Source organism: Poecilia reticulata, linkage group LG13 (assembly GCF_000633615.1).
Source record: "Poecilia reticulata strain Guanapo linkage group LG13, Guppy_female_1.0+MT, whole genome shotgun sequence".
In the NCBI taxonomy this organism is placed as follows: domain Eukaryota; kingdom Metazoa; phylum Chordata; class Actinopteri; order Cyprinodontiformes; family Poeciliidae; genus Poecilia; species Poecilia reticulata.
The window spans coordinates 11733423-11757470 of NC_024343.1; the positions used below are offsets into that span (position 1 = coordinate 11733423).

General features: G+C 38.7%; 1 protein-coding gene across 1 annotated transcript in view; it reads left to right on the plus strand.

The window, feature by feature from the left end:
• rasa2 (RAS p21 protein activator 2) overlaps positions 1-23749 on the plus strand; it is a 28662-nt gene extending 4913 nt beyond the window's left edge. Inside the window, exons 3-24 of the mRNA XM_008425422.2 lie at positions 3304-3407; positions 3495-3589; positions 7883-7959; positions 11575-11658; positions 12722-12794; positions 12908-12984; positions 13461-13562; positions 16627-16780; positions 17003-17151; positions 17485-17599; positions 18375-18449; positions 18553-18676; positions 18956-19062; positions 19167-19250; positions 19345-19422; positions 19509-19582; positions 19744-19850; positions 20536-20618; positions 21008-21216; positions 21897-22000; positions 22185-22365; positions 23032-23749. Coding sequence (XP_008423644.1) covers positions 3304-3407; positions 3495-3589; positions 7883-7959; positions 11575-11658; positions 12722-12794; positions 12908-12984; positions 13461-13562; positions 16627-16780; positions 17003-17151; positions 17485-17599; positions 18375-18449; positions 18553-18676; positions 18956-19062; positions 19167-19250; positions 19345-19422; positions 19509-19582; positions 19744-19850; positions 20536-20618; positions 21008-21216; positions 21897-22000; positions 22185-22365; positions 23032-23062 — 2287 coding nt within the window. The 3' untranslated portion in view covers positions 23063-23749. The remainder of the gene's footprint in view (positions 1-3303; positions 3408-3494; positions 3590-7882; positions 7960-11574; positions 11659-12721; positions 12795-12907; positions 12985-13460; positions 13563-16626; positions 16781-17002; positions 17152-17484; positions 17600-18374; positions 18450-18552; positions 18677-18955; positions 19063-19166; positions 19251-19344; positions 19423-19508; positions 19583-19743; positions 19851-20535; positions 20619-21007; positions 21217-21896; positions 22001-22184; positions 22366-23031) is intronic.
• Positions 23750-24048: the final 299 nt, after the last annotated feature.

Below are 24048 nucleotides of genomic sequence, written 5' to 3' on the forward strand. Positions count from 1 at the left end.
ATGTGAAACAAACCCACTGTGGGGTCATCGAATCACCAACACGTTGCTCTTTCCAGCTCATTTATCAGAAGCGATGCTGGCTAAAAAAATCCAAACATCTACTTGTTTGTACTGAGGCAAAGGATCCGAGTTCAGGGTGTTTGTGTTGTTTTCTCCTGAAGAAAACGACACAAATTCTCTGAAATGGGTAATTCTCTGAAATGAGTTGTGAATCATTTGTATGGTTGAGACTGCTTAGAGTAAACACTAGTTAGTTGAGGTATCATGTCTTTACAGCTTATAGATCTCAGTTGTTTTTGCAGATTCTGTGATATTTTTTATGTTTTGTGGTGGTTGTACTAATAAATATATATGTGATATTCTATTGTACTATGTATATATTTGGGGTCTAAAGGAAGAGGGGATGATTGTGTGTGTTGTTTTTCACACCATTGAATCAGTTTTGTTTTTGATAGTATAAGGGTTTTGGTAAACCATCAGTTTATTAAAATTAACTTTAATAACTCCTAGCATTTACATTTGATCCCTGTATCCATTGGTGCTACAATATCAGACTAAGTAAAAATACATATAAAAAAACAAAGGTATAAAAAATTCACATATATCTTAATATTTGCTGTACCTACTTTTTTTTTTTTAATAACGATACACAGGCTCCTAGTTGAGTTCAGAAAATCCAAAAGGTCTTGAAAGAATTGTTTCTGTTTCTTTTAAATCAGTTCTTTTTTTTTTTTTTTTCTTAGCTGGTCTTTATGCTTGAGAAGTAGTTTTATTTATTTAGACTGACATAGTCTTATCTAATAGTCACATGTTCACAAGAAGTTCAGTGCAAGGTGTGGAAAACCGTGATGAGGTGTGAATTAAGACTTCTTTAATTCACACGTCATCTCATTAAGGTTTCCTTAAATCATCGCGCATCATCGTGTCATCATTAGCCCATCTTTCATGGTATTTCACAACACTCCTTTCTCTACGCATTTTTTATTTTTTTTGGTCCTGTTTTGGTACCGTTCAGAATGATTTTACCGTCTCTGAGGAAGTGCGTCCTCCCACGCTCTTCTCTGTCCTTCTCTCTGTGACACACTCTTCTTCTACCCTAGCTGCTGTTCAGCAGAATTAGATAATCAACCATGTTTTGGCCTTATCTTCTTGAATTTTGCTAGACTCCATTTCGGTTTTATGTGCTCCTTGTGTCTGATCCAAAGGTTATCTGGAAGCTTGAAAATGAGCTAATCCCGAGGATAAAGCAGGCATGTTTAAACAGCCACCAACGGAGGCATGTAGGTAGAGTTTTTACATTGTTTAGAGACCAGGGTGACAACAGAGGAAAATGTAGTTTAGTGGGTGTATTTTTGAGTGTGTGTGCAGAGCGGGAAGGGGGTGGGTCACAGGTGCATATTTCTGTGTGATATTTGAGGAGGATGCGTGGGTGTGCACTGGATGCGCCGGCCAAGCCCGCTGTGGAAGTGTCGGGCAAGATATTTCTCTCTGTGCAACATGTTTAAATTGTGAAGGAAAATCAGAAAGAGCACCTATGAGCTATATTCTTCTTTACCCATCCTTTTTTTTTTTTTTTTTACCTGAGTACATTTCTCTTATAAGAAGGAAATTTGAAGTACGTTTAGGTATCCATAAATGCCTAAACCTACAGACAATTTAATTTTTTTTTGACAAAACTGTTATTTAATTGCAGTTTTTTTTTTTTTTGGACTTATTTTGCCAGTCAGTTCTGAACAAAGCATTTACCTGCCTGCTACAAGAAAAAAAATAATAATTGGAATTTTCTTTTTTTCGCTTCCAGCATTTTTCTTTGTATTAGATAAAATGTATTAGTTCATAATTTTAACGTCAAATGAAGTAAAATTTTCTTTACTTCATTTGATAAAAGAGCAACTATAACGGCGCAATTTTTCTTTTTCTTTAGCATAAAATGCTCTATATTAACACACAGGATCAAAGTGCTGTGCAGAAGGCATAAACATTAAAATTATGCCGTCTGTCATTTATGTCTGTGAAATTATGAATTTTAAATGTTAGTTTTAGTTTGTTTTAGTTTTTACACCAAAACACCAGTAGAATAACTGAGATACCAAAATACTTTAGAACACACATAGCCAGCATGCAGTAAAAACTAAAATAAACTAACATCTACAATGGTAGGAAGGCAAAGATGGACAAAGACAGAAGTTTTAAGAAGTGCAAGAAGTTGATGCAAAAAACATAATTTTTTTTTTTTTTTTTTGGAAAGTCTTTTTTGAATTATTTTATGTTCTGTGTTTTAAACAGGTTTGCAATTGGATAAGTCATAACTAATACTTAAATAAATAAAATGATTAGCTTTAAAGAAAAAAAACTAACCCAGTACACACTTAACAAAGAGAACACTTCTCACAACTTTTTAAAGATATTTTAATGCTTTGATCTTAATCTGGCAACAAACTAATTCTGTAAATATTCTGAACAATGCTCAAATGCTGAAATAAGCGGGTAAACCTTCTGTTTTCCACATGAAGAAATGCATAATTTTTCAATGGCTTGGTCTTTGTGTTTTTCTATAATTTTCTTCCTAAGCTTGTTTTAATCTTTTTAATTGTTCTATGTTTAAGTGGAGTACTTTTACACAGCTTATTAGGAATTATATTTTTAATGCAAACTATTTCTGCACCATTAACCTCAAGGTGGAGGAAAGGTGTTAAAGGGTTTTTTGTCACGTTCAAACCCATGATACAAAGAGCAATTCCCACATCCCTGATGAGTCATAAGGGCACCCTGTGATGTCCGCCGTCTGCTCACACTTTTCAGTTTTCCACATTAACAAACGCCATGTTCATGACTGTGATGCAACATTCCTGTGACATTGAATTGTGACAGAAAATGTAATCTCAGAAATGGCATCACTGGGTAATTATTTGTTACATTTGTTTCCCCCTATGTGATACCAGTCATTGTGTAATTGCTGAAACATAACAGATCTGCTACACAATGCATTTTCAGTGTAGGATTACATTATAAATCACTGACATGCATCATCTACTAAAACTCTTCCTCGGTGGTTTTAGCATACTTGGTTTCAGTTATTGACGGGTCGGTGTGCTTTGTCCTCTTTTAGCATCGAGTGCTCAGACCTGTACTGCACGGAAAAATGTCTGTTTAGAAAGTAGTCATGGCATGTCTGTAATAGAGGCCTAAACTTTTAAGGTTATAATGAGGTCATCATGCTGTTTGTTCTGTCAACAAGTTGTTTTTTTTTCCTTTTTAATTTAACTATGAATACATAATGATTCTTTCTTCCCTTGTTTACAGCCCTTTTTACGGAGAAGATTTCTTCTTTGAGATCCCGCGGCCATTTCAGTTTTTATCCTTTTATGTTTATGCCAAGGGCGTTTTCCAAAGGGACCTACCTGTTGGTAAGTCAAATCCATGAACCAGAGACATAACTGGGCTGTCTCGAGTAGATCTGTTGTGGTTTCACATTGTGCCGTTTTATTTTCCAGGCAAAGTGTCAATCCGGAAGGATGATCTATGTAAATATAGCGGAAAGGACGATTGGTTTAACCTACAGCCTGTAGATCCAAACACAGAAGTTCAGGTATTTTTCTTTTTCTTTGTAGCTATTCTGATGTTGCTACTCACCAAAGTTTAGTTTTAACAAATCATGAATTTCTTTTAGCAGTTTTCTGTTTTTACATTGAAGTGAAGTTTGAGCTGACGATATACACCTTTTATAAATGTACTAAAAGGCAATACTGCTAAAAAGGCCCATAATGTTTGTGCTTTCTGGAAAAATCCAGTCTAAAATTTGTTGGATGTTTATTTCCCCCTTATTATTTTTGTTTGCTCCGATCTGTTATTAAATTTTAATTGCAAGGATAATCTGAGCATCTTGCTGACGTGCAGAATCAAAATGGACCCTCTGATACCTTTATGGTTTGCAACTTTACTCAGGACTGTGGTGGGTAAAAAGTTTAAATTCTGTCAAGTAAGACTTTTGGTCTTGGTTGCACTGTTCTGCCCTCATTTTCTGTCTTTTCTGGTCTCCTCTAGTTGTAGGTAATGCTAAGTAAGATATCATTTAGCTGTATAAAGTCTTATATGGCTGCTTTTTTTGTATGATATCTTCAGGATGTTCCGGTTTGTCTGTTTAGCTTCAAAGATTAATTGGATTAGCAGCATTGTAGTCAAAGACCTGATTTTACTTGGCATAACAACAAAAATATTAATAACAAGGATTGTTACTTTAGTATTTTGCTTACAGAATAAACAAAGTAGATGTTCTAATGCAGCTTTTTTCAACCTTCACACCAACAGCCTTAGATTAGTCTCAGTGGGTGCATTTTTGTTTGTGTTGCAGATTGCCATTGACACTTGATGCATTTCTTCATTTCACAAACTAAAGTAATGTCATGTGTTATTGATAGTTGTTTGAAAATGTGGAAAAACAAAGCTAGAAATTAGGGCCTGCTGGATTAATGAGTGAAGGACTGTTGGCATATATTTGTTCATTGGGCATGTAGCAATTATTGAAATAATTTTAATTATGAACACACTTTTTGAACTTGTGGCTCAATTGTTGGGGTTGTTTGACAAGATGAAGAATGCTTCTATCAAATAAATAGATTTAATAAATTCTCAAGTTATTTAGTTTTTTCTTTTTCCTTTTTAAAAAAAAAATCTTTTCTGTAAAGATAATGTCCTTGGAACATCTCATTTTCTAGGCTCATGTGTTTTAAATGCAAATCAGATATACAATCGTTGTTCCGTTTTAATGTGACTGAACAAAGTAAAGTAAATAAAATAAGTGAATAAAAAAGAAATCATCATTTGTACAATGTCAGAAACAATACCTGTTGAAAATGTTTAATCCTTTCTTACAACAGGGTTCTTTCATTTCACTGCACATATGCGCAGTGACAAACAAGTTGAAATTCAAAGTTGGTATTTTTGAAAACGATAATAAATTTGTACACAACAATAACGAGGCAAAATTTCCATATCCTAACGTCCCTATTTACATTACTGTGAGCATCCGCAGGAAGTAACAAAGATGTGACATTTAAAGCTGAAACACTGCGACAGTAAAAAAAAAACTGCAAAACATTTGGCGCCACCTGACAGAGTTCAAGAAGTTTGTCTGCAGCCCTGTTATCTGTTCATAACCTGTAGCTACAAACAGTGAAGTTTATGCAAATGCACTGTATCAATGAGGCAATACTAATCATGAACTGTTTTTTTTTTATGTTTATTACAATGAATGAAATTTCTGTAGATTCCAAACCTTTTGATTTTTGCTGCAATAATTAGCTCAAGGTGGCATTAATGTGAGGGGAAGATGTTTGATGAAGCCTCTGACAGATGAAGCTGATTAAATCAGTGGTGCTTTGGTTTAAGTGAAGGAGAAAGAGACTGTTTTGTTTTATCGAGGTTGACAAAACCCTCATGAAAAAAAATGCAGGTTCATCACACCGCCCACTCAATAAACTTTAACTGGTAGATAAGTAGTTTCATCTTCTCCCTTACGTTTAATACAATCCTGTAACGTTTGTTTTGCTGATGGTTTTTGGCAATATGGCATATTGTGAGAAAGCTGTAGTTATATAAAAAATAATTTTTCTTGAACTGGTTTCTCCTGCACCCATTGTTTTCTGATATTATGACTCCATTGCAATGACATCAAGAAAATCATCAGCAGAGGAAGCTGTGACAAAATGCTCTCATCAAACGGAGGCAGTCAATTTATCTTACCTGTCTCATGTCTGAAAAAGTCTTATTTGAGACCAAATTAAGAGAATACTCAAGGATATTCTGTTATTGTTTTTGCAACATTGAAAAGGTATGGAAGCACATGCTAGTTACTGGCAGCAATGTTAATATCAAATGCTGATATTGGCCCAAATTTACATATTGGTGCATCCCCAGTTCTGGTTTTACAGTGCAGCTTTGGTTTAAGCAGATAAGTAGGACTGCAACTACACATCAGGCTCATGAGACGGGCTGATGGGGAATTGCTGTTTTCACGGGGAAGAAATTAGAGTTTGGACGTATTTGGGAGGAAATCAAAAGTCCCAAAAATTTGTGTATTTTTCCTTATAGAATAAATGTTTTGCGAATCAAATCACATTAGATTGCTCAAACCTGACAGGGATAAGTCTTTTAGGTTTTGAGCTAGAGATGACGAATCCAGTCCAGAGTCATTAAAAAAATGTGAGACAGCCTCGTGGTTTTACAGCAGCTTTAACTAAAGTGTCATTATCAGCCAATGGTAAGGCAGTAAGGATTCTTTCACAACGTTGATGAATCATTAATGTCTTGTCTTCCTCTGTCAACATTTTTATTTTTGCCAAGTCCCCAGAATGTTGCTAGACGAACATAATTTGCTAACACAACAGCAGAGCTCGATAAATACTTCCTTTCAAAATAAGAACCTTAAACATGGATGCAGGACTGGGATTCGGTCTTAAAACAGCCCCCTTCATACCCAGGGTTCTTTGCAGGACTCCTTCAAATAAAATAAAGTTCAGAGCAGCTGGATGCCACTTTTGACAAGAAATGTTATAATGTTTTAATTGATCAATATTTTGTTCCAACTATTTTATTAAGTTATGAACTTATCATCAGTGTGCAAAACCTTTCTCCAGTTATCCCAATTTATTTATTGATCTATATAGTCTTTTTCTTCAGTTTTAGGGATATAAGGCTGGTTTCCTGGTTGAAATAATACTCTGAAATCCCAGTGCAGAGAACCGTTTCTGCGCAGATTATACAGCCGCTACAGTTGGAACAGGTTTTATGTCATCTTAAGAAATATTTGTGTTTCTCTAATGCAGAAAAATTTGCTCGCACACCAACAGATCGTACGCATTTTGCATTTACACTGGCCTCTTTGAAGCTCTTATTTGGGTTAAAAAAATAAAATAAAACAAAGCACCCGACAACCAGTACTTCTGGTAACTTCTGTAGCACCGGAGCATCCGGTAACTTTGCTGTGTGAAAATGCATGCTAACCAAAACTGTAGTTTTGCGGTGTGTTGTTGGAAGTAAAAGTATGCTCATAGTACTAATCCTCTGCTGTTTTTACTGTAGCTACTGTGTTGACTCTAGCTGCCATTAGCCCACGCCAGTCTATTCTGGGGATATACTGCAATACTGATTCACTCACAAGTAGACACTTTCCACAGCAAAGTTACATCAGTGAGAAATGGAGGTGTTGATGCAATGCTGTTCTGGTTTTGGTTTCTAGCCAAACCAGAACAGGCTTTGCATGTAGCCTGTAAACCTGCTGGTCAGAAAGAAAAAAAAAAAAAAAGGGAAAACTGTAATCTTTTCAAACAATATAAATTTCATAATCATATTCAGTACTTGAAATAATTTAGCGATGCTTTCAGCTTATTTGATCTTTTTTTGCAGAGCAGTTATCTTGGCTTAAAGGCCTATCTTGCATCTGAAAGAAGTACTTCAGCCTAGTGTTGAATTGCAGAGACAAGAGTCCAAGTGTGTGGGCGTCTTGCTTAGCTCTTTCTATCTCTCTGACACTTCCGAAGGCGAGACCTGCAGCCTTCACCACATCCGACCCTGTAAAGATCTTTTTGAGTGATGGCACATCTATTATGGTTTTTGTCGCACATTTTACCCCGATTTCTCAAACGTAAAAAAAACACTTTGCCACAGGGCACCTGGGCAACGCAGCTCTTTCAAAGGGCAACACAGAGCAGTGCAGTTTAACATAATGCAAGTGTTTAATGCGTGTAATTCAGTGCAAACAAAATGCATGGCATATGTGTCTATGTCTTGCTGTGACCTTGTTTTTATCGTGTTTCCATGTCAACCTAAGATTTTATGCAGAAATATTAAGTTTGATTGAATATAACTCGCATTTCTTCAACAGGGTAAAGTTCACCTGGAGATGCGACTGAATGAAGTGATCACAGATCACGGCTCCACTGGTCAACACTTACTTGTCAAGTGAGTCCCAACTTTTCCTCGATGCTACTAATGGTATTCAGATTAAAGGGTAAAAAAAAAACGTTTATCTCATGAGCTGTTAAATTTTGCAAGTTATTCAAACCAAGGTTGAATTTTAAAATCTCCTTTAGCACTGAATGAATTTGTGCCATTAGCTGAGAATCGCAGCACAGCAGCGAATTCGTCTGCTCGCTTTGCATTAATAAGTTTTACAAGAACTGATTTTTAGTCTAAAGCAAAATATTAAATGTATCTTTTAAAGGTTTCAAATAAAGACTGATGATGTAAAAAAAAAAAAAAGGGCAAAATTTTGGAAACCACAGGAAATCCGATTTCTCGGGTGGTTTTTATTAATCAAGGTCTCTGAACCTAAGTAGGTTATCTGCGCTCTAGTTTAAAATTCAGTGTTAAAAGAAACCTTGAACCTCGCGCTGCTTCGGCGTGCTCCAAGTAGTTTTCAAAAACTTTCATTTAAAGTGATCAGCACCACCAAAGTAGGAAAAGATCATAAAAGTTATTTGTATTGCATGAAGTTTCTCAGACTCAGATCTCTGCGTCCGCTTTTGCAAAATGTCAAACTAATAACGAAATGATGGTGAAATGTAAATAATTTGTATCATAGTATTTACACTTGTGACTGTATTTGCAGCTTGAAATCATTGGCGGTATGTCTTAAGATTTGCACATCTTGAGGCTGAAATGGTTGCCTATTCTTTGCAAAATAGTGTAAGTCTTAGTCTTTTTATTTAACTCTTGACTTTGACTAGACCATTGTAACATAAAAATGTGCTTTCATATGACCCATTTTCTTGTCCACTTAGGTAGATTTAATGTTTGAAGAAAGCATTCCCACAGAATGAAGCTGTGCATTGTTGTTGTGGATAGTTTGCTGTTTTCCATCACACATCATATTTGTAGACCATCAGGTTAGGTTTTTCGTCCCATTTATCAGTCTGCCTTCTTCCAAATGCCCCTTTTTTGTTTTGCAGTATCCCTCCACCTGTGGCAATCTGCACACTGAAGTTCTTCCTTTCAGTGCTTTCTTCTATAAAGGCTAAATTTGTGAACCGCACTGCAGTTTTTCTGACCTGAGCCTGATTTGAGCTTCTCTTAAGCGTTCTTACCGAGCCGTCTGCTGTTTCTTAGGTTTCATGACGCCGTTTGTTCAGCAATGTTCTCATCTAAAATACACATCTCAGGCCTTCACAGATCAGATGGATTTATACTCGGATAGAAATCACAAGAACACCATTCACTAGTGGCGTGACGCTTGATGAAAGTTGGTTGCACAAGATCTTTTTTAGAGTGGTTAAGGGGAGGAATACAAATGCGCAACACATTTTTCATATTCTGGAAATTATGAACCATTTCATTTTCTCACTTTCATTCACATAAAATCCCCAAAAGAATTCGGTGAAGTTTATGCTCGTAACATGGAGATGTTTCACGTTTTTAAAGATCTTTTAGCAAAGATAAAACTTACTAGAAGGGACAAAACTAAAAATACAAAGACCTTTTTCTCTTGTGCACTGCTGTGGCTGCATGTAGTCAAATTATTTCAGTCAAGAAAACTATAACATGCGCACTCTCTGTGCCACATGCAAATCGCAGTTGTCTGTTTTTATAGGTCAGAGGCTTGTGAGGAAAACGCTTGTTAAAAAAAAAAAAAGCTGACCTGATAAGGGTATATAATTTACCATGCATTGGTTCTTGGTGTCTTGTCTCATATTTGATGTGTGTCAGCATGAACGGGTTGGCTCTACTTCAGAGCTTTCCATTTTGCATCAGTTTGTCGTCGCAGAGATCAGCTTATTTCTAGGCACGTAACATGATGGGCGGATAGCAAAAAGAGGAAAGAAAACGCCTCACTGGTGGGTTAGGTCAAGCACGTCAAGAACTTGTATAGATGTGCAGATGTCACGGATGTTTGCTGTTTACGTATGTTGCACCCCCACTCCCCCATTCATACTTAAGAGTCCTGTAATGAGGAGGAAGTGATGGCATCTGAACAGGAAGTCTGTGCTTTTTCACACTGCAACCACTGTGGCTTTTTTTTTTTTTTTCTCTCTCTCTCAGTCAGCCGTCATTCACCATGTCACTCAGATTGTTTGCTTAAACTGTCACACGGCTCACTGTCGGCTCTCACCATTGACGCATACGCTCTGAGCAAAGCGCGCTCCCGGTGTCCTACATCCGCTTAATCAGACAAGACGCCGATGTAGAGATCTGAGCAGTTCAGGTGCACACCTCCTGCCTTCCTGTTCCGCCGCGAGGTGATCGGTTACGACATGCAAAGGGGGGGGGGGAGAGGGGGCAGCTGAAGGGAATATCGTCATGACACCCAGGAAGATCACAGACAAACATCCTGACATTCAGCTGCTTTACCCGTCCCTCTGGCCTCACTTAGGGATGGGCTGAATTCATTCTTACTCTCTGGTGGCCCCTGCTTAGCAGCCACATCCTGTTTAGGGTACCGACAGTGTCTGTTTGTTGTCACCTGAAACACTTGTGAAAAAAATAAAGCAATGGTCCCTGTGAGACTGCAGCCGAACATGAGGGCAAAGCACTCCTTGTAATTTGAAGGCTGCAAAAAAAAAAAACAAAAAAAAAACACGGGCATCTTTAGGTTTACTGATGTTCGGATCTATTTTGTACCACATGTATTAATACTGTACCCTGATGAGGTGTCCAAAAGCATCAGCTTTAGGTGTGAATGATGAATAGTTTGATCTAATGTGGTACCTTCTTTTTTTTTTTTTTTTGGTCATTCATTAATTCACTATACACATTTATTTAGAGTTTTGGGGTTTTACTCTTAAGTTAGGCCCAGTTTCTGTCAAAGTAAAAAAGTAATTCAATATTCAGAACCAACTTTATTGGCCAAGAGTTTGTGCACAAATAAGGAGCAACTTCGGTCTCAAGTGCTCACTATATTTTTGTTCAGACCTGCAGTAATCGTCGATGTGTGAAAAGCAAACACCAGTTGCCATTTAAATGTATGGTTAACCTAAATTTTCATTCTCCTTGCAGATTTAGGCTAAAAGTAGCCCTTGTGTTATTACCAACATGTTTCTTTTGGCTGGAGGCAATATTAAAATCTTAGCCAGAGTCCTAACTTGAATCTGCTGACGGAGCTAAAGATTAGGGAGATGGCACAGAGGCCTTCAAACCTCAAAGACTAGGAGCTCATTGGGATATTAAAAAAAAACAAAAAAAAATACAATGTGAGGTTTGTGATTGGGATGATGCTAATAAAGATTTTTTGCGGAGATATTTTTGAGAAAGTTATCATTTGGAATTTTAAGTCCTATTCCTTTCCACATAGTTTTATCTACTGAGAGGTGCCATCTAATTTTTTTATTAGATTCAGCTCAGAGTAGCTGAACTGGTCTAAATCTGTTGGGTGTATAAACAATTTCAGGCTCAAGTTGATATCATTTATCTTGTATAGCATGTCAGTGTGGTACTTTTTCTGTTGTTAAAAATCAAGGTCTTCTGAAACATTAGTTTCCATAAACATTGTGCATGAAGCAGAGTGTGATTCAACACTGTCCTAAAGATGTTTTGCTCACTAAATACATGTTTGTCTCTCCATTTGTTTTCAAACTGCTGCAGAATAATTGAGTGCAAAGAACTGCCTTTGATCAGTGGCCAGAACTGTGACCCGTACGCCACCGTGTCTCTTGTTGGACCTGCCAGGTAACTCTGCTAATGCCACACACAGACATAAGGCAGCTAAGCTGTTCCCACCACGTTTAAACAAGATTTACATTTCTTAAAGAAGCTTTTTTTTTGTTATTTAAGATGGGGTGGATTTTATCTAATACAATGTTAAGCCTATGATTTATTAGCTTTGAACAAATTTTAGTTTTTACTTTTTTGTGTTTTTTGCATATTTTGCTGATTCTGTGTACAAACAACCTTATATTTTGCAGTGTTTTGGCTGTCAATCGTTCTTTTTGCTAAATAATTAGCTTGAACTCTTAAAAATTGGATATTGTTGTCCCAAATAAACGTTGCTGCAAGATGTGCATCAATTTAAAGACGGTGTTGTATAATACCACAACACCTGACAAAGTTAGCTAGCTGTGCTTGACCTATGCCTCTGCTGTAAATACAGGTTGTCCTCATTGTTTTTGCAAATACTTTACTATTACACTGTATAAGCTCTGCAGAACTGATTTTTATTTTCCCCCAACCACAAGGAGCAGTTGAGCTCCTTGTTTTAACATTTCACATAAAGTTGCAGGGGTTGGTAGATACCTTGATTTTTTTTGGGGGGGGGATCATGCAGCAAAAAGAAACCAATGCCTGATGGCGGAAATTGTTTCTGCACTCATTTTAAACAGGAAAAAAAAATCACAAATACAATTACAGGAAAACCGAGAACATTGGTAAGGTTCAAATGGCACAGGCTGTGCAGCAAGTAAAGAATAGTTTAGTTTTATGTTTATCTAAATCACTGTAAGGTTTAGCAGTCTAGCAACTAAAAATACAGATCAAGTGTGAGCATCGAGATCAACAGATGATGCCCAACTGTGCAAATATGTATATTGTACAGTGAGAGAATGCAGGAACTTTAAACAAAGTATCAAGCTAAATCTTGTGTCTAAGGGTAATGTGTATTTGTAAAGGTGACTGTTTTGCGCAAGTCTGAAGTCTGAAGAGCAATTTCACTTAGATTTTCATATTGTTTTCAAAATATAAACATTTCCTGAGCCACTTGTGTGAAATGAATTTATTTCCATCTTGTGTCCTTTAGATCAGACCAAAAGAAAACAAAAGTAAAGAAGAAAACCAGCAACCCATATTTTGAGGAAACTTTTTTCTTTGAGGTGAATTATTCATGATAGATTTTTACTCAATCGTTCTTGTGATAGATTTATAGCGTATATAACTATATTTATGAATAAACACACTGATAAAGCCTCTACATGTTCATCCTCAGGTCACACGGTCCAGCAGCTACTCTAGAAAATCACAGTTCCCTGTGGAGGAGGAGGACATTGAAAAGCTCGAGATCAGGTGAGTTTTATTTCATGTGCATCTTGCGTCTGCTCCGTTTCCCCCTTAGTCTTCCTTCTGTAGGCCTTTGGATCAAAACTGTTAACTTAGCTGCGGTGTGTTCTGACTGCTGATGGAGAGCCTTGTCTTCTGGTTAAAGCAAGGTGGGGCCTCCATCACAATGGAGTCGTAGCTCACTGGTAAGAGTAGACAGGTTTAAAAGGTAAACACTCGTGCATGGTTTTTGAGGTTTGAATTTGAGGTGGCGTTATTGCACTGGCGTTTTAGTTCCTGTGCACAGAGGAGGTAAGCACCACTCAGTAGTGACATGTTCTTTGGAGTCCCTCTTGCAGTCCCTCTCGCATCGGGTGGCTTATGTTTGTGTGACGTTGACCACACTTGTGTGTGTGTGTGCGTGTGTGTTGTGTCAGGCTTGACGAACAGCAGTTTAACTTTCGCAGATGAAAAGCGTAATGTTTACGTCGTTTTCCTTGCAGAGTGGATCTGTGGAACAATGAAAATCTGGCTCAGGATGTGTTTCTTGGAGAAACGAGAGTTCCTGTCAAGATCCTTCAGAGCGACCGCGCCCATAAAGCCTGGTAAGGACCAGCCGTGGGAAAAAAAAAAATGCTGTCATTTTCCTAATCCTCCAGCTTTGTGGTCCTACAACATGCTCGATAACAAAGTTGGGAAAAGTTATTTTGCTGATTACTTCATTTTAAAAGAAAAATATTGTACAAGTAACTTTATTAGTTACATTCAGCAGGTGCCAATGATGCCCACGGACAGCCTCAACAAAAAAATAACCAGTTTTGCCAAAGCTCCTTTTACAGGAAGTGCATTTTTAACAGAATGTCTCCTGATTTGTATCTCCTGGGTTTTAGGTTGAGCTTAAAAACTATTTTCTGAAAAAAACAAAAAATAAATAGATATTCTTTCTTGACTCATGAATACCTGTTTTTACACATTAAATTACAAAGTTTACTTAACATGAAGCTTTTTTTATGATAAATAAAATACCTTTTCACCTGACATATTTAACAATTAACACTATAATGAAAACCGTTACCATTGTCCGTAAATGTAGCTATTAGATTTTTTTTTTTCTTTGACATGTAGTCTCATATTATGAAAGAAACAGTGGAGTTTGGTCGTTTCGAGCTCATTCAGTGCAGCCTTCAGATTTTTCTCCGTCTCTGCACTGCTCCTTTCAGTGCATTTTTCCCCTCCCTTCAGAAAGGGGGCGAAAAAATGCTCTGTGAGGCAGCTTGGCATTGATTGTAATTTATTATGGCACAAAACAAGGGCAAGTAACCATGCGCAGGGGAAGCATTTCATCTGCAACATATCACCTGACCAACTTCCTTAACTCTCCCCTACTGGCTGGCTTTGCACTGAAGTCCAGCTTTTGTTGTTTGGATGGTTGAGGAACCTCCTGCAAATAGTCCCAGCTCTCTGCTTCGCAAGACCCGGTGGAGCTTCTTGAAGCTGGACTAGTTTGTCACCTGCACGGAGTTCACGACAAACCCTAATATTGTCTTGTCTTTAACTGATGTTTTCAGCTTGAAAACATGCAAAACTCCTCCCCTGGTTGTTGTTTATTTACATTTGTGCTGCTGACTGCTTTGTTTGTATTTTGAACTGTCATGTTGAAAGCGTGATTTGTCGCACATACAACACCACTCACATCGTCGCAGAAAAGAAGGCAAATATGTTTTGTTACTATGGAAGATGAAAAAAGGACTTGGATGTGTAACTGTAATCTGATTGCTTGTTCAGAAATAGTAATGCGTTACGATGAGATATTACTCATTAGTACTTCATGTTATGGTATATATGTAATGTCTGCAGCTCGTCCCACCTGAGCCGTATATCTCTGCAGCTCCTCTACAGTTACTATGGTGCTCTTGTCTCAGATTAGGGTATGACCTAGAAAAGCAGATGATATTTTTATTTATTATATTTTCTTATTATATTTCCCCTGCATGAACAAAGCTTAAAATCCTCCTGTTACTATTTAGGCAAATTCAGAAAATTGCAACCTAAACTGGCTTTAGGATATTGCAGCAAAGGGGTTTTCTATGAGCCACACTGTTCGTATTTTTTATTTTTAAAAAGAAAAGTTGTTTTTTTTCCCACAATCATGCACTACTACTGCACATAAGTACTGCAAGACGCCAAAGCTAAAAGATGTCAAGAAATAACTGCACTGTGAACCATATAGGAATGTTATTAGTCACTTTGAATCTACCTCCTTAGTAAAACAGCAGTTTGGTTGAATTGGTACTGAGCCAGATTAAAGAGCATGCTGCACACCAGGCTACTTGCTCTTTTTGCACATTAAAACTGCCCTTGAGCGTATAAAGTCCTATTTGATTAAAGTGCTGGAAGTCAGACCCTCCCTTTCAAGTTCACTGCCTAAGGTCTATAAAGTTGAGTTGAGCCTTTTTTGCTGGTTTACTGGTATTTTATTAAAAGTCTGTATTACACATCTATCAGGACAGCATGTTCTGCCAAGTTTTCACACAGCCGCTACAAGGTGACTAGAAGAACCTCCCCAGATTTCTGTGTTCAGCAGTTTTTCCCTTTGTGTGGATGTGGCCCAGCTTTGCGTCGGAGTAGGTGATATGGGATTATGCCAGATAGCAATCTGTTGGTACATGAAGCCTGCAAGCGTAGTGTGTGGGTGGCTCGTTGCATGGTGGCATTACCTCATGTCCTGTGTTACCTCACGGTCCGTGCTGCATGCAAAATTAACATTTTTTTAATGTTAAATAACATCAAATGAAGTATCTCTGTGTTCTGTGATCCATGTAGTTTATTAGCTCCAGCTAATGATGCTGTTTTTTGTTGTTTTTTTTTTTTTTTACCTCAACACGTGATTACTGAATGGATCAGTGTGCTGCAGCAATCTGGGCAGTTTTTTTTTGTTTTGTTTTTTTTTTCTCAACCTATTTAAAGCAGAAGCTCTCCTTACAAAAGCCTCTCAACAGTTTTATTAAAAACAGTTGCAGAGTTTATGAACAATCACTAAAACGTTTGACAATATCTGATGTCGACTGGCCCTGAAACACTTGGGTGGTACAAACATATAAAGCACGAGATTATGTGATGCACATGTGTGAAATAGAAAATGTAGTTTAGGAATTATCTGATGAAAGATAAAGGTTGGAAGTTGACTACTAATTTAATTAGGTTGACTTTTGCTTTTGAGATCTTGAGTCACTATTTCTGATTCCTCAGTATTTGTATCTTAATTAAAACCTTATGTTTTTGTGGGTTTTTTTACCATTTTAAATGGGGTAGTGTGGCATCAGATTAAAGCTGATCTGAAAGTTGAAAAGCTTGTGGATTTAAGTTTTTCTTCTCCACTCTAATCGGTTAAAATAGTTTCTTCTTCTCTGAACAGTTTCCTCAGGTTAAAGGAAAAATGTTATTCTTTACGTAGCTTCATGTATATTGCATTATAAATTACATCTTTTGGGGTTGTTGTATTCCTTGCTGAGGTTTCGCTATCTGGAAAATACTCTCTCCAATCTTTTCCTCTCGTCTATAAAGAGACTTGAACTGAATTGTACTGGGTTGTTCTTTAGTAAAAATAGATTTGTTTTTTCCGTGCACACCTGTAATTTGTCCGCTCTCTCTTTTGCTGTGCTCTTTCAGGTATCTCCTCCAGCCTAAAGGGACAGGCAGCAAGTCCAAGTCTGATGATTTGGGACAACTGCGTTTGAAGCTCACTTACATTGAAGACACGGTGCTGCCCTCTACCTGCTACACACCTCTCTGCAACTTGCTGCTCAAATCCCCCGATGTGAAGGTAACGCCACAGCTGAACCTGAACCTGAACCCGTGGTCAATGCTGTATTTGGAAAAATAATTGCTGGTCACTTATTGTTTTCCTTCTCTTTCACTTTCATCCCTCTTTTTGACCCTCGCAGCCACCCTTTAAGCCCACTTTCAGTTTAGTTTTTTTTTGTTTAGTTTTTTTTCTTTTTGCCTTCTCGGTTTTTTTGTTGATGTGCTTTTTGTTCTCCCTCAGCCCATCTCGGCATCAGCAGCACACATCTTGGGGGACATCTTCAGAGAGCGATACGAGGCCGTTCTGCCCATGGTCCGGCTGCTGCTCTACCACAGCCGTTTTGTGCCTTTCGTCTCTGCCGTGGCGGCTCTGGAGCTGGACAACACTCAGTGAGTATTCGCCCCCGGCAGCGTGCTCGGTGACACATGCGATGACGTTCTGCAGCGCAGAGAACTGCGAGATGGATGGAAGTGCTGAAGTTAGGTTCCGTTTTATTTGCGATGATAATGTAACCACAGACAAATGTGAAATTGGGAAGTACCACAGAAAAATAAAACTGACATTAAAGCTGGATTTTCTGTGTCGGCCTCACTTTTAATTAAATTAAATAAAATTTGCGGGGCTCTGCATAATAATGTGCAAGGTGTCGTTGTGTCGCATTGGCACATTTTTTCTGAGAGAGAAACTGTAGCACTTGTTAATCTGATCGTCTTTGTTTACAGAGAGGCTAACACTATATTCCGAGGAAACTCACTGGCAACTCGCTGCATTGACGACATGATGAAGATCGTGGGAAAGAGTTACCTGGCTGTTACATTGAAGCCGGTTATCGATGAGGTATGAAGAAGACACAAAACACAGAATCAGACGCTCATTCAGTGATTATACAGCCACACGGTTTTGGGAAAAGAAAAAGCCTTTTCACGGCTGCCTTTCTGTGTCAAACCTGCCTCTGCACAAATGTCATTAGTGGGTTGAGGTTTCACACGTTGCTGCATCCACCCTGGTCAAAAACGGGACAAACATTTTGCAGCTTCCGTCGAATGATTTCCTCTTGTTTTGTTTGATGCATTAAGATAAAACTAACATGAGATGTAGAGACTAGGCTTTCGTTTGAAAACTATTTCATGCCCTGCTCACTTAACACTTTTCTCCATCACCATGGGGAACAACTGTTCATTCGCATATCACAATGATTAATAACACACCTAATTGTGACAACTTTTTTATTGAGAATGTTTCCAGCAAGTTAAAATGTAGAACATAAAATCATTTTCTAGACTTTTTGTAAGTCGGAGTAGAACAGGTAGTAGCTGCATCATGTCAGTGGATCCTCCAATGTGTCAAATTTAGTTCAAACTGCTAAACTACTGCAGACACAAGTGTAGCAGGACACCTAAGCAAGGAAATGTCCTGAGACTCCGCGCCGTTTTGTCTGATCATGATCGGATGACCAATGTTAGTGCCACGTGTGAAAATGGTTTCTTAGTGCTCCAGTTTCTGTCCTTTGACTTCAAAATATTTTCTTCATCTTTTATAAAAATGTTGTCTGACTCCTCTGTGTTCAGTGACTGGATCGAGTGTCGATCATTTTTCTGTTACCTCTTCACAGATTTGTGACTCCAACAAAACATGTGAGATAGACCCCATTAAGCTAAAGGAAGGTGACAACGTGGAGGTCAACAAGGTGGGCGATCCTCATTCGCTTTGTCTGTTTTTTATGCACAAGATTGGAGACTGTACATTTTCCAAAACTAAATTCCTTTAAATCACTTTTATTACTGTTGCAGGAAAACCTTCAGGTTTATGTCCAGAAAGTTTTCTCCTCCATCACTCAGTCCAGCTCCAACTGTCCCCCACTGATGTGCGATGTCTTCAGGTCGCTCAGACATCTCGCCTGCAAACGCTTCCTGGGTGAGGGAAAAATCTCTGTGAGGTGCAGCTAATTAAAAGTTCCCCTTTAAAACAAAACACAAGCTAGCATTATTTAAATATTGCTGCGCACAATTACTCATGAAACTCACTTTTGCCGTTATTCTGTAACAGATTTCTAATATTTGGCGTTATTGGTTTTATTTACCAGTAGGTGGAGCCAAATCATTAAGATCTCATCGACTCTTTGTGTAACGCCTTTACAATCTTTTTCATAGACCAAACTCGGCGATATTAACAAGTTTTCTTTTCTTTTTGCAGGCGACCCACATGTTCAGTACTCTGCTGTGAGCAGCTTCGTGTTCCTGCGCTTTTTCGCCGTGGCTGTTCTCTCCCCACACTCGTTCCAGCTCCGATCTCATCACCCCGTAAGTGCAAAAGCCTCTGCTACCAGCATGTTCTGCCTCATTATCCGCTCTGTGTGTATTTGCTCTGTGAGCAGGCCTCGTTGTCATGCGTTTTGTACTTGCAGGATCCTGAGATCGCCCGCACACTCACTCTCATCTCAAAAACTATTCAGACTCTTGGCAGCTGGGGTAGTTTGTCTAAAAAGCTGGTAAAGACGAGAAGAGTGTAAAGATTTATACAATTGTTCTCCGACAGTGTCAAATGCTCGTCCGTAACCAGTTGAAAACTTTTTCTGCCTTCAGTCCAGTTTTAAAGAAAGCTACATGTACGACTTCTACAAGTCATTCCAAGAAGAAAAGTGCATTGAAAAAGTTAAAAAGGTATTTAGTATAAATCTGCTCTACAGTCCAGTATATTTCAGTAGTTTTGTTTATATCTACTTATTAGAGTTTTTATCTGCTTCCAGTTTCTCGACGAAATCTCATCCAACGTGAGTAAAGAGTCCTGCAGACAGGAGGACGCTGTGGTTCTGAAGGAGGGGTGAGTTGTTTCTATTGACGAATATAGTTTCTTGCAAATTAAAATATAGTTTAGGAATAAAGAGTAATTAATTATCATTAATTACTCTTCAATCTAAAAGCCTTGCATCCGGGCGGAAAGGACTTTCACTGACTCTGTGCCTTTCTTCTTTGCTTTTCAAGGGAAGTGCAGAAACGTACCCAAGGAAAGAAGAACTTCTCTAAGAGAAACTTTAAGAAACGATGGCTGAGAGTGACCAACAGGGAGCTCTCCTACCACAAACGTAAAGGTGAGACCGCTCATTCTCACAGTCCACTCAATAAGAGGATGTACTGCTGGAAATTGCATAATAAGTCAGTTTATCCCTTAACATTTTTTCTCGGTGAAAAGTAAATGTGTCGGACCTCGAGGCTCTCTTACTGCCTGACCTGTCAGTTTGTGATAAGTTGTTCTTTAATGGTTTCCTGCTGTGCCTGCGCTCTTCATTTTCAGAGCGTAGATTACATTGTGCTGCTAGATGTCTAAAGCTCAGGATATTATTCAGTCAAATCTGACTCTTTAAACTTCTCTAACAAACCTGTGAGGCCTTCGCAGAACAGCTGCATTTATGCTGAGATTAATTTGTCCAAAATACTTGGATATTTTGGGGTATCAAAGTATTGTGGAAAGACTGAGATTTATCTGTGTTGTTCTGTCACATAAAATCCCCAAATTCTCATCTTTACCATGAAACCTTTTGGTTATGTCACAACAAAACATGGAGGTTCCAGTCGTGTGAATTTGTGAACAAAATGTTACAATTAGACGTCTGAATTTTTCATGTTGCTCTCAGCCGTAAACTCACGACTGATCCGAGCTGCGGTTTAACGCGACTTTGCAGCTCTATATGCTTTCCTCCTGAAATTAGACGTATGGCTTCTACCACTGTGATCATAATCGGTAATAAACATGACAGAGTGTTTTCTCGCCGACAGGGAAAGAGGCCCTCTGCACCATCAGCGTCAAAAACATCCAGGCGGTGGAGAAACTCGATGAAAGTGCCTTTAACCGCAAAAATGTAAGTCGGTCAGCCTGGGATATCTCTTACCATCTTTCATTAGCTTTCCGTTTTGAAATGGAAGTGGTGTCGAGATCACGTCCCAGCGTAAAAACAATAGAAAAAAAACAAAATTTTCAGCCTCGTGAATCTTTTCTGACATTTCCCTTCAGGAGGTTTGAATACTTAAAGCTCTGAAAAGCCCTCAGAACTGCCACTTTGGAGAGTCTCGAAAATTGTTAACTCTAAATACTGAGGAGCACAAAATTGGCTCTCGCATATAAAATTTCACGTCCGTAGCTACGAGCACGAACAATCAAGCCGTTAAACGTTTAAATCTTCTTAAGGGATTTGAACGTGTGCTTGTTGTGTCCTTGATGCCTGAAGACTGTTGTGTTTCCTCTTGCCAGATGTTTCAGGTGGTCCTCTCAGAGAAGCCGCTCTACGTTCAGGCGGGAAACTGCGTGGAGGCCAGCGAGTGGCTGGAGATCCTGGGTCAGGTCAGCCGCTGCAACGAGGGACGCTTGACCACTTACCACTCATCGAATTACACCGCCGGAGCGTGGCAGTGCTGCAAAAACCAGAGCGGCAGCGCTCCTGGCTGTAAGCCCTGCACAATGTGAGTGTGGGATGAGGTCACCTGGAAACTGCCCAGCTAACGCTGCAGATCAGAGTTCACACCCAGTAAAAAAAAAAACAAGAGTCGACTGCTGTTCTGAACCCGAGCCGCCGACGTTAAACGTGACCACCTATGTAGACGCAGAGAAGCACGCTTTGGAAAAATGCACAGCTGTTTGTTTAAAATGGCAAATAAAAACAACAGTAGGCAAATTAAATGAGGTGAAAAGTTAGATTGTATCACAAGGCAAATGCACGGCTAAAAACTGAGACCATGATGCATTACTGCCTATATATACAAAATGTTTTTGTTTTTTTTTATTATTCTTAGGTAAGGGAATTTAAATGTTACTTTTTATTCGGTTGCTAAAAATTAAAATGCCTCGCTTTTTGCCATTTTTGTTGCTCAGTTTTGTTTTAGGCTAATTTGAGTTCAGGATGTTTCTGTGGTTGGGAGAAGCTTACAACAATGCTTAAAGAGTTCATTCCTGTTGTCTTCAGCATCTACTTTTCCCTCCACTAGCTCTTTTTTTTTTCCTTTCAATAAAGCTTCGAACATTAGTTGAGTTGTCGTTTTCACGTTCCGGCTCGGTTCGGTGAAGGTGTTGTCCCTCACCTTCGTTCTTGGATGACTTCTTCTCCATTTTCTCTCCTCACACATTTGTCCCCGTCCTGTTGCAGCACCATGCTGGCCAACCTGCAGCTGGACATCGACTGTGACCGGGAAGCGGAGAGAATCTTCTCCCTCCTCTCATCTAATGAATCCAAGCTACAAAACATGGAAGGTCAGCATGTGCTCACGAGCTGTCGGGATGAAGTAAAGTAGAGGGACTTGTGTGTATTTTACACGTTCATTCAACACGTTGGCTCCTTTACAGTGGAGACGCTGTCTAATCTTGCTGGACACGTAGTAAGCGGGCGTTAGATTTCACAATCCGGCCAGCGCTGACGGCTGTGTCCTGCCCACAGATGCGTGTGCCAGCATGGCGGTGTACCAGGGCCCTCAGAGGGAGCAGGAGGAGTACTCCAAGTTCACCATTCAGGAACCCAAAGAGACTTTTCAGACCCTCAAACAGCTTCGAAACGTCATGGAGGAGCTGCAGAGGCAGCACAACAGCAGGAATAACATCACCGCGCAGTACGGAAGCCTGTAAGTCTGCGCCGAACCTCGTCTGCATGACGCCTCTGCAGCGTCTTATAGAAAGCCTCCGATGCTTCTTCAACACTTTAGCGTGTTGTAACTGTGCAGCCGTTTGAGGTTTGCTATTGGGATTTTATGTGATAAACCAAGACAAAGTAGAATTGGAAAAAAGGGGTGCATGGCTTTCAAAATAATTTTTTTAAATAAAAGACTGTAAAGTATGCACATTTGTGTAGGTCTTCCCACATATTCTCATTTCCATTTAGTTCTGGCCTTTGACTGGGCCAATCTAACATATGAATATGCCTAGGTCTAAACTATTAGATGGTAACTCTAGCTGTTTTTATTTTTTCTCTCTAAGAAAATCATCCTCGCAGTGTGATGCCGCCACATCCATTTTTCAACATGGGTATTTTGTGCTTAGAGGAATGTGCAGTTTTCCTTCGCACAAAAAAACCAACCTTTATGTATGCAAGGCTTTTATTAGGCCACTGCTGAACAACTCGTTCTGTTGTTTGTGACTCTGCCTCCGGGGGTAAATAATCAGACACCTCCCTCGTAAAGAAATGCCCTTAACTCTATAGCTTATCTAGTAATTACTGTGATTAAGTACAGTATGATGGCTTTGATGGATAATTAACTGATGTCGTCACTGTGATGCTCTCTCTGTTTCAGTGACAACCCCATAGTAGGGAAAACCTCTTAGCCTGGGCTGAACGGCCCCGCCACCAGGGGTCAGTGTGCCACAGAGGACCACAAAAAGCCCACAAAGATGTCCGAGCAAATGACGAGGAGAATGATATACACCCTGACCTCCACACGTTTAGTCCACTATGAATGAACCTTTTGTGTTTTGGGTTTTTGTTTTTTTTTTTTGGCTGCACTGCAGACTGATTCTTCATGTATCCACAGAGGCATCACTAGATGGTGTGTGAATAGGCTGCTATATATAAATATATATATATGTGTATTTTTAAAATTTACTCTGTTTTATATCAACAGCTGTGATGATGATGATGATCACTCCCTCCTTGTTTTTAAATGTTTTTAGAACCTCAGTTCAATAACAATCATCACTCTGGAGGATCGTCCTCTTGTTTGTGCCCCTCAAATTGTTTAGTGTCCTTCTTCTTCTGAACAAATGTGTGTTTTATAAAAAAAACAAAAAAAACAAACCAATCTGCCTTACTGATGGAGATTCTTTTCACATTTAATACTGAGGAAACAATGCAAACGCACTTTAAATATTTGGAGCTGTCCGAATGGAAATGATTAGATACTTGGTATCAGCTTTATGATCATTACATGATCCTGAGTACATATTTTTCTTTGTTTCACTTCTGTACAATAACGTTGAATGGCTGTCATATATATATATATATATATATATATATATATAAAATGTGTGTGTGTTAAGATATTTTTGTCAACCAAAGGCAATCTCTTGTACTTGCGTGTATATGTATTTTGTACACAAACTGTTAAATTTGAGACAGATTATAAATATATGTATATGTTCAGTTTGTTCGTCCGGTTTAACATATCCTTTTTATTGACTTTTAGGGCAAGCAGTTTTGCATGCATTCAGCTTTGAATCTGGACGGCATGACTGTGGTAAAGAGTTGTATTTGCTTGTGATTGTGAACTGTTGATGGTACGGTGTACATCGGACCCGTGATGTTCATGCTCAGA